At 41.1% G+C, this 10,739-nt stretch overlaps 1 protein-coding gene and 1 long non-coding RNA gene across 6 annotated transcripts in view; both read left to right on the forward strand.

The window, feature by feature from the left end:
• LOC309702485 overlaps window positions 1-9,309 on the forward strand; it is an 85,112-nt gene extending 75,803 nt beyond the window's left edge. The window contains exons 2-3 of the long non-coding RNA XR_014275545.1: window positions 8,584-8,770; window positions 8,874-9,309. This is a non-coding gene — a long non-coding RNA (uncharacterized lncRNA). The remainder of the gene's footprint in view (window positions 1-8,583; window positions 8,771-8,873) is intronic.
• On the forward strand, window positions 57-6,874 carry LOC309702372 (uncharacterized protein). 5 transcript variants are annotated; one of them, XR_014275459.1, is made up of 6 exons: window positions 57-312; window positions 638-824; window positions 4,495-4,611; window positions 4,901-5,483; window positions 5,573-5,666; window positions 6,005-6,874. XR_014275459.1 is itself a non-coding variant. In XM_082527083.1 (6 exons), exons 3-5 carry the CDS (start codon window positions 4,573-4,575, stop codon window positions 5,624-5,626), a joined length of 342 nt encoding a protein of 113 aa, XP_082383209.1. In that variant the 5' UTR covers window positions 57-312; window positions 638-824; window positions 4,495-4,572; the 3' UTR covers window positions 5,627-5,666; window positions 6,009-6,874. The 5 variants fall into 5 exon arrangements, 2 of the variants coding, with proteins under 2 accessions (XP_082383209.1, XP_082383208.1); XM_082527083.1 differs by having other exon boundaries at window positions 4,901-5,149; window positions 6,009-6,874; XR_014275461.1 differs by having other exon boundaries at window positions 58-312; window positions 6,009-6,874.
• Window positions 9,310-10,739: the final 1,430 nt, after the last annotated feature.

The following is a 10,739-nucleotide window of genomic DNA, read 5'->3' on the forward strand; positions in this document are numbered from 1 at the left end:
TTACAGAGGCATCAAGTTACCCACTCTGGAATTAAGGCATACAGCTGTGACATCTGTGGAAAAACTTTCAGCTGGAGAGGGAGCCGAAATACACACCTACGCATTCACACCAGACATGATGTGTACTGCTGTGAACAGTGTGGCAAAGAGTTTACAACAGACGCACAGTTACAACAACACATGTTTACCCACACTGAGGAGAGACCTTATCGATGTGACCTGTGTGAGAAGACTTTTAAATCTCCACGTCACCTGAGACGACACCAACAGATCCACACCAGAAAGAGACTCTACAAGTGCAGCTACTGTGAGGTATGTATTTATATTGTTATCTTGTCATTTTAGCCTGACTGTTTGGAACAACTCTGCTCATTAAACTGTGTTAGCATGTTAGCAATTCTACTGCATGGAAAAGCAGCTCTGAGTGATTATTCAGATTTTCCTTTCAGTTATGATTTTAGTATTACTGTAGTATTATGGTGGTAGTATTGTAGTTATTGCAGCCCAGTAAACTGAGTGTGTTAACTGAAACAGTCAAATGTAGTTGGACGTCTGCAGAGATGCTCTTTATTTCAGGCGACGTTCAGGATACAAATGTTGAAGGACTGACTTACACTGTCTTTGTGTCTTTGTTTAGAAGCAGAGCGACACAGATGGATCCAGTTCTCAACCCTGTCATCACTGTGGTGGTGGGAAAGACTTTCATTGTGACCTCTGTGGAAAAACTTTCAGTCAGCAAGCTGCCCTTATAACACATCAACGTAGACACACTGGAGACAAACTGAAATACTGCAAAGAATGTGGGAGAAGCTTCACCACACCAAGTGAGTTAAAACGACATGAACTGATTCACAGTGGGGTTAAAAAGCACCTCTGTGATCAGTGTGGGTCATCCTTTACCACTGCATGGAAGCTTAAATCACACAAACGAGTCCACACAGGAGAGAAACCACACAAGTGCAGACACTGTGAGAGAAGCTTCTCACATTCACATAGTCGTAACATTCATGAACGTACACACATGGAAGGAAACTACAGCTGTGACCAGTGTGACAAGAGCTTCAGGAATCTCAGTTCATACTCTGCACACAAACGATCCCACGTTACTAATAAACTGTTTCACTGTTACCAATGTGCCCAAACATTCACCTCATTGTCTGCTCTGTGCAAACATCAGCGCGATCACTCAGGGCTGAAATCACTCCCATCACTGGATCACAGTGAATCTGAAGACACAGAAAGATCCTCTGGTTTCTGTGTCGGACTCAAAAAGCTTGAGATCAGGCTCCACAGAGTTCAGATAGAATCATTTAAACTTGTGTTGAACTGAACTGGTTGCTGGGCTGAACTTCTACATAATACAGATCTACATGGGATCTTCTTTTCTGTTGTTTTACTGAGTCAGTTTTGTCCTTTTTTCTCTGTCCTGGTTTTGCTCGTCTGTAAATGATTGAAACTCAGTCAAATAGTTCATTGTTCTCCAGCAAAACGTTTTGGAAACTCATGTTTAACCTTTAAAACTCTGACATGTTTTAGCACACAAGGCTTCATCGGGGAGTTCACTCATGATTGGACCATGAGAACAAAGGTTTTTAGTTCTTTCAAAGAGAGTCTTGGAGATGTTTGATGTTTCTGTTTTTCTGAAACCACCTGAAAGAAAAACTATTTTTCTTGCTTTATGTAGTGTGGAAGTTTTTAATGTTTCTTCATCTGTGATGTTCTTGAATGTGTTCACGTGAAGATGGTACAAATAAACTGTCCTTTCAGCTTTAGCTCCTAATTTATTCATTATTTATGGATGTAGCACAGCAGCCGTCTCTTGATTAACACATGGAGGGCTCGGGATCTGATGGTGTCGTCTCCCTAATTTGCCCACTCTGTAAATCTCACTCATGGCCAAGAAATTGAAATAAACCTTGTTTCCCTGCTGGATAGTGATCCACTGTAACTCTGCTCCTCCTTCCTGTTTAGGATTTCTGTGGCTGAAGTAAAATTCCCTCCATCCATCACTTATCCCAGCTAACCCAAAGTGAAATAAAGTTTTGCTGGTCTTAAAAAAGCATTACAATAATGGGCATTACCAATGCAAACTGAATGATACAGAAGATGAAAGAAGAAACTTTGATCAATTAATAAAGCTCATGATCTGGATTCATTGTGGCTGCTACACAGATACTTCTGGGTCACTTCTCTCAGTTAGGAACCTTCCTCACCAAACTGACTGTTGGACCACACCCCTGGTTTCATGAGAAATTGTTTCAGCCATGATTTCTCTTCCTGTATTTCAGAGTAAAGACTGAAGTGACAAATGGAAGCATGTTTAAAAAACACAATGTGAGAGAGACGTTGAGGTCCTTAGAAGTTACCCTGGGTTTTTCTGTCACCCTGCTAGATGTTACACACCTTGTTATTGGACTGATTTCTACTGCTGGACTACTCCTGCAGAGAGTAACAATACTCTTACTAATTAGCTCCCTTTCACAGCTTTGGGGATATTTATTTTTGTGTTTGCAGCGCTGTGAGCCAGAACAGCGAGAGAAAAATCTGCAACTGCGACGAGCCGAATGCTTACGTGAATCGCAGCAGCTGCACATGTGCTACGCTGAATTAGAGGATATCTTTGCTCTGGATTTCTATTTCTACTTTTTCATTTCTATATGATTCTTCTTGCATCTAAACAAAGATGATTCAATTTGCTAAATGTTGATGGCTCTTCGTGCTCAGCTGTAAATGAGACGTAATATTTGCTCTTGGTTTGGTTCTCCTGTACCGAACCTTGCAGTACAACAGAAACCTAAAAACATTATTTGTAGTTGTTATTCTTAGTTGTTCTGCTGCCTAAATACCACAGGGTCTGATTATGAAGTTATTGAGCTGCACATACTTTACGACCTGCTTAAGTTCGAGGTCACAGCGTCTGTAGAGCAGCTGGAACATAATGAAGTCTACAAGGTTAAAGTTTTCTCTTCAGTTATTGTTCTTTCTGCTGCTTGGTTTGATGGATCTGAGAGCTTTTGTTTTTATTATTGTTATTATAATTATCATTAATATTTTACTCTCTAGAAGCTTTAAAATAGTGTTTGTGTGTGAAAAAATTGATTTAAGAATTGAACAGAAACATCTGTCCTTCTGAAAATCGCCCAAAGGCACGGAGACAAAGTCAAAGGATGCAACCTGTAACTTTCTCTTCCTTCATGTCAGGACCATCATCCATGATTTATATAAAATGCATATAGCAACAGTAGCACTTTAGTTTGGACTTTATGATTTCTGTAACTGGAAAATATTATTTTGTTTAAAGACAGAAGTGACCGCATAGTTGCAACATCAAAGGGAAATATTAATTAATTAGCATCAAGTATATTTGTTGCTTAAGCGTTTGCACTATAACTTAAGTAGGATTATAACTTTTAAGGAAGGAAAGATTTCAGATATTTAGTTCACTGTTTCAGTTATTTTATATGAAATTAAAACATTTACGTTGGTCAAATATGATGCTCTAAATCAAATAAAAGTTTGAAAATAAATGATGTATTTTTAAATGCTGCAACAAATGTTCACAAAAAGTAACTATAATTAAAACCAGTTAAACAAAATCAAATGTTTGAATCATGCTTAACCAAATGCCAGGCTGGAGAGCTGAACCTAAAGTATACGTAGAAAGATTTCAACATGTGAGCAGTTTTTAATGTTTTTATCACATATAAATGTCACAGCAGTGGGTCCTGGCCCAATGCTTTGTGTTTTTGGTTTTCTTTGACTCTTGTTTTTCTTGGTTTTTGTTCTTCTTATTTATCAGGCTCTCAGTAATCTTAGTTCTCCCTCCCTCAGTGTTCATTTCAGCCTGTGTTTAGTTTCTGTTCCCGTGTCCCACGTTTCATCGTTTCATGTCGAGTCAGCCCTGTCTCTCTGTTTCCTGTGTCTCCCCAGTCAGCCCCGCCTCCCTCAGCCACTCATGTGTGATACAGAGTAATAAACCTGACTACATTTGCTACACTCTCTTTATTACCTGTTACTTTAAAATTCATACACTAATTATGTCTGTCCATCTCTCTAATGTGAAGGTCAAAGGTCAACATCCCAGTGACATAAGAATAATCCCAAAGGGGCAAAGGCAGCGGTTAATTTAGCACATTTGGCATTAAGGGTACAGCAAGGATATACTTTTACTTCTTGTGGCAGGGGTGTGGTCTCTGGCCTGCTGCAGTGGAGGCTGGTGGCGGGACGTTGGACGGCACAGGTGAGGGTGATGGAGCTCATGACTCTCCCCTTTATAGTGACGGAGGAGACTGGCGTGGGGGAAGCGTGTAGTGGAGGAAGCCGAGGAGAGAGCTGGTTTCTGGCTACAAAGACGGCGTCAAACCAGAAAAGATTGCTCGTGGTCAAATAACGTGTCAATCACCTGTGAATCAAACTGTGTGTGGCTCAGTTCATGTCACAGTGTTGTTTAGTATATCTTCACTTGTCTCACTCTCCTTCTGTTCTGTCCATCAGGACGATCCTCAGCGCTTACACAGATCCTCCATCGATGTTTTGGATCCAATCAGTGATCAGTTCTACGAGGAGGCCTGGATGTTCACCAGCGCTCGCTACACCTCCATCTACCAGAAGGTGAGTGTACTCCTTTGTACTCAGATTAACATTTTACTTCTTAAAATACATTTTCATATATGAGCTTTCTATTATTTCATGGCCATTTAATCAATATTAAAATTACAAGCATATCAACAAAGGTGAAGCTGGTTTTTTCCACTTGCTGTCACACAGTCATGGAGGAATACAATAAATACATAATCAGTCATAGATCCTGAACAATGACATTAAAAGAAAGTCTGTGGCTCTAAAAACTAAACAGTATAAAGACATGCTCCAAGCTGCTGTTTCTCTCCTACTCCTCTAGGTTTTCCACTGTCGGCCATCCAGCGATGCTGGAGGGCTACCTGGCCAATGCTGGCCTACACAAAGAGGTCCCGGCTCGGAGGAGCTGAAGAAGATCCTTGCCTTCCTCGTCAGTTTCCTCTTCAGTTCCTATCCCAACAAAACCTTCTTGCACCTATTAGCTCCAAAGAGGCTATGGTGCCCGTGGAGGTCTGGACCTGAGGCCTGTGCTCATCACGTGGATAGAAAACACTCTGACACCATTCTGGAGGTCTGATGGGACTCTGACCAAAACACAGATGAAATAAAACTTGTGGCTGGAGCTTTTAAAATTACTTTTTCACCTCATAGATTAATGCTCATGATTGCATGTTAGCAAGACAGCATCTCCCCAAGGTGAAACTCTCAGGAGACATTTACTCTTAAACTGTAATCTGGTTGAGACTACTTGAGGAGATCTTAGTAGCGAGTATGTGGATTTAGTCTCTTCACCAACAGCAGACAGACCCATGCCAAGAAAGCAGACATGTTCTCAAAGAAAGCCGAGAGCAGAGATTGGAAAAAGCTAAAAAGAAAAAGCTGCAGCTTCAGACGACTATCTGCCTGTAAGGCTGAAAAAGTCCAGTTACGCTCTATTTTGGAAAAGCTCCCAGTTTTGGTAACCTGGACTTTTATTTCCCCTCTTCTGCTACAGATGTTGACTGTGACCTCAGAGGCCAACTGGACCACACAGCTGCAGCAGGAGTGAGGGAGAGGAGTCTTCATCCAGCTTCAAAGAAAACATCCAGGTAAAGTGACGTGGATCAGCGGATAAAGCCGTCTCCACTTTCAAAGGAGATCCTCTGAGAGAGAGACTCTCTGAGCCATTTTAGCCTCAAATTATAGGACTTTATAGTACAGCAACACTTTTAAAGGACAAAAATAAGATAAACTGTGACTGTAATACAAACAAAGTATTGCATGTGTTTTTAAAAGTGTTCCTCCGATGGGCAGGATATCACTATTAGACTGTCCCACCAGCCAACTTCAACAAGAGACCACAGCAGCATTCAGTGATCAGCACAGATGTTCCTCTAACACTCAGCATCTGATCCCTGTTGGTCTGTGTGCTTCTGCTTTTGCTCAGTTAGAAACCCTGCAGCAACCCGACCCAAAACTGTGTCTTCTTGTTGGCCTCAACGTTGAAGTGTCAAACGTCCAACATCTGGAAAGGAAACCACGCCAGTGTACTGTGATGTTTCACCAACATGTGGCAGACGCTGGTCCTGCCTTTCATGCTGACATCAGCAGAGAGCCCCGCCTACCTCAAAGCCTCCCCTGTCATGTATTGATCAGGATGATTATGAAGATGAGCGAGTGCAAATAAGACTGTAAAAGTCCACGAGCAGAATGTTTGGATGCTTTCTAATGATTCATGAATATCATGAGAGTGTTTGTGTGTTTTGTCTTTTCTTTGCTGACGTTTGTTACTAACAAAGACAATTTACGCTCTGTGTGTGTTTTCATCCTTACCAGCCGCACTCTAACTGCAATGAAGGAAACAAACTGTAGAAATGGTCGACTCAGTGACTTCATAAAATATTGAAGTGGTTCAGGTAGAGCCAGTTTTTAAATGACCATGAACACTGAGCGTATTGTATCTGTACAGCATGTTTTTCTATTAGACAGATTTGTAACAGAGGCCTTGCTCTCAGTAAGTTTGAAATCCTTTTCTGATTTCTTTTGTAATCTCTGATCTTTGTGTATCCTGCTCAGTTTGCATGCTGCCTGTAGGAGTTTCTGTCTTTGTATTTGAAGATAATTCATTGAATATACTCAGCTGCTTCCCTTTGGTGCCTCACACATCACTGAAGTTTTTCAGTGTCCAGTTATTTGTTTTTAATAGCTGTTTGAATTCTCTGTATGTTTGACCCTGTAGACTGTTTAATGGACTGCTCCTCTTCCTGTTTGTAACCACTGCCTGTTTAGGACTAAAGATTTGGATTTTTGACTTTAACACAGCCTCTGCGTGTCGTCCCTTTGTGTCCTCGTCCTCTGTGAATGTGTCACAGATGTTTCCATGATAATAACACAGCTTTCCCACAGTGGCTTGCAGCAGCATTTATTCACAGCACATTTGAGAAAGGTTCAGATTAACTCGATGAGTTTATATTCAGAATGATTCTGACAGTGGGCCACTGTGAATTGTGATCTTTCATCAGGTCAATGTTTAAGTTCAGTATTTCAAAGCAGGAGCTATGAACAGTCATCATGTTGGCATTATTGATTGCAGTTATGTTGATTGCAGTTATTTACATCAGACTTCTTCTCTGAGATAAGAGCACCATTTGTGGGAAAGATGACAGTATTTCCAGGCTGGATGCTGTTTGCAGGGAGAACTGAATGAAACTCTCCTGCACCTCAGCGCTGAGGTCCACACCTGTGAACACAGATGAGGTCAATCTGCTGCAACACGTAGAGCTTTACTGATCAGCAGGTTCAAAGGATTCAGCAGAGCGTAGAGTCAGAGCTAAATGCCACATCACCATAGAGTTTGTTAACAACAGCTTTCTTTGCCCTTTGTCTCGATGGACTGAATCAGGGATACTCGTCATACTTCACCTCAACCACGTCACTGAGAGACCCCAGCCTGACACAGCAGCAGAGATGATGAAAGCAGAAACAGCAAACAGATGCTTCAGTTGTGTTTCTCTCTGTGTGTGCGCTCACGCCCACTTGTGTGTGTGAACTTTCCACGTACCTCAGCTTGTTTCTCCAACATGAGCCATCAGGGCTGAAAAACATCACTAACACATGAATTCTTTCTCTTTTTGTTATCACCTGTGATCATGTGTCTTATGTTTCTGTCATTTACCAGTTCTTGTATAGTTACGTGTAACTAGACTTCTGTGGGACGTAAATGATTGTTTTGTATGCAGATCTGTACAAAGGATGTAAACACTTGATTACAAAGGAGATCTCAGCTGTGTTGTTGTGGATGGACTTCAACGTATTTGTTAAAAAAGAGAATAAAGCAAAGTGTTTTAGCTGTTTGGGAGTTTTTGTTTGATTCGATTCAGTTTTATTTCTATGGAGTCAAATAATAAGAAAGGCTCTAGAACAGCCCTGAGTTTGTCCAGGTGACACTCCTCTGAAGAACAAAGACAAAGAGGAAGAAGGGGATTCGTTTTCAAGTCTTGTTTCTTTCAAAATAAAAGCTGAAATGTTTTGGAAGCATGATAATATTTCAGCCAGGATGCCGTCTCCAAGGAGACCTGCACCTCAGCGCTGAGCTCCACATCACGCCCTGTGAAAGCACAGATATAAATCTGCTGCAGTGAGAAGAACTTTACCCAACACAAGTGTAGAAGTAGACATTTGACTTTACCTACAACCTGTTAACAACAAAGCTTTCATTGCCTCTGTTGTTGATGTCATGTAGGACTAATCATACTTCACATCAGCCATGCACACGTCAGAGGATCTCCAGGCTCTCAGTAATAAAGCCAAGCAGATGATGTGAACATAGCAATAGTAAAACATGCATCATAATCAGCTGTATGTGTCGACTATGTGGCACCTCAGTCTTGTTGGCATGAAGAAAAGTTGTGTAACATGTAGCATAAGGGCTGCAAAGACATCATGTAGACAGCAGTCGTCTGTTAGTCGTAACGTATCTCCTGTTAAAGAGTTAAATGTGCGTTCTCCATCTCTGTCCTCTCACAGCTCGCCGTACACCAACTCCAGCTGTGGTAACCATGGCTGTGCCCATCAACACGCTGAAGCTGAGACGCCACCCGTCACTATGGCGACTCCAATAGGGTTACCTGTCAGCTGTGGACGCATGAAAGGAAAACAGCAGAAACACAGACATGTTTACTGGAACATTTCCTATTGACAGCTTTATGGAAAAGTGGGTTTAAACACTTTTCTATGTTTTATTTTGTTTATTTATGGATTTATTGTGAAAGGAATTTCAAAGTTTTAATTTGACCTTTCCCCTGTTTTTCATACAGACTGGAGACGAATGGATGGTGCTTTCTTTGTTTGTCTAAAGATAATGAATAAAACTCTACACACATCTTAAACCACCCTCCTTTCTATATATTTTGTTATATAAATGGAAAGTATATAAGACACAAACTGAGCTTATATGATACTAAGGACCCTGGAGGTCAGTCCACCTTTATAATTCAGCACAGCCTGGAGTCTCTTAGTCAAGCTTGTTTGTGTTTTCTGTGAGGAAGTTTTCAGCAGCAGCTCTTTTCTTGGATGTTGGTTCCCTTTGTTTCCATCCTCTGTTAAGATGTTTCAGTAATGTTGAGGTCTGGGGAGGCCAATCCATGGCTGACGTCCTGTGATGCTGCATTAGCAGTTTGTTCATAGTGAAAAATGAAGCCACTGCCAATCAGACATTTGCACAGTGGATCAACTTCTGATGGTACTGTCCTGAATTCCACACCTATAATATGTTTGCATGTACTGATGAATATGTGCAGCTGATTTTCAGTCCAGTTCCTGTGTGACAGACGCCAGTCTTTCTGCCTGTGTCCTTCCTTAACAATAGAGCCATCCTTCCACTGAGACTGTTTCTGATGAGGCTTCACTGAGCAGTAGATGGATCCCTCAGCTCATCTAATCGTCCTATTTCTAACACATGACTGTCAGAAACTGTTAATCTGCTGCAGCTCTTTAACTCCTCCACTTCTTTTTTTGTAATCTCTTAGTTTCCTCATCTTTTAAGGTGGCACTGCACACCAGATCCAAAGTCAACATGCTGTTATATAATGGAGTTGAACCTGTAATGGAGTTTGATTTAAACCAATCAGCAATTAAGTGAATGATGATGAGCAAAGATGGTGGAGGTGGTGGATGAAGACCCGGACAGCTGTGGTTGGCTCCTCGTATAGAGCAGAGTGAGGTTGTGTTTGCACATTATTATAAAACCATGTTCACCATATATTTTAGCTGCAGACAATAACATGATTTCTTTGCTGTGGTGATTTTATTCCACTTTGGTAAAATGGAAAACCATCATTTCTTGCTGTAATTCACACATTATTCCAAGAGCCTCAACACGAGCCTTGTAGTCCGACCATATATAGACAAATCAATAGTTGTGTTTGTAACAGCTCATGAACATGAATCGTTCCACATTACTTTAAAATCATTGTAAACTAAACTGGAATAAATGAGTGTTTATATATAGTTTTGTCTCAGCTGTTCATACACAGTGTTTCAGTTCTTATCAGAGTCCCACCGTCTCACTGTGGTGAACCTTTAGCTCTGTTGTAAGCGTGTTGTTAGACCAGGGGCCCGTTCTTCGTACGTCGCTTACTACATCCAAGATCAAATGACACATCCAAGACCAAACCATCGCGCTAACCGTGAGCTCGCTAATCCGGTTCCCCGAACCCACCTGTTGTTGACGATTAGTACAGCTGGACGCAGTAATGTGACATCACTGGGTGTCGTAAAAGGGGCTACGCATCGATAGTAGAAACATTGATAGGCAACCCGCTGATTGGTCGGCGAAAATGTCGAAGGGGCGCGCTCGGTATTTTCCGGCAGCAGAGCAAGAACTCTTGAGTGAGGGATTTCAGGAGTTTCAGAGTTTAATTAAAACGCAAGGGAACACTGCAAAGGCTGCAAAAGCAAGGAGAGAGGGCTGGCAGAAAGTTGCTGACAAATCAAACTCGTAAGTAATTTAATAATAACAATAATAATGGAGTGGGTTTATATATAGCGCTTTTCAAGGCACCCAAAGCGCATGACAATACCACTATTCAGTCACTTTATTATTTAGCCTATTTATAGATTTATTATATTACACTATATTATCCAATATTATATTACATTATATTATATTGTCATATTATATC

This window comes from Aulonocara stuartgranti, assembly GCF_965226115.1.
Source record: "Aulonocara stuartgranti genome assembly, chromosome: 3".
NCBI lineage: Eukaryota > Metazoa > Chordata > Actinopteri > Cichliformes > Cichlidae > Aulonocara > Aulonocara stuartgranti.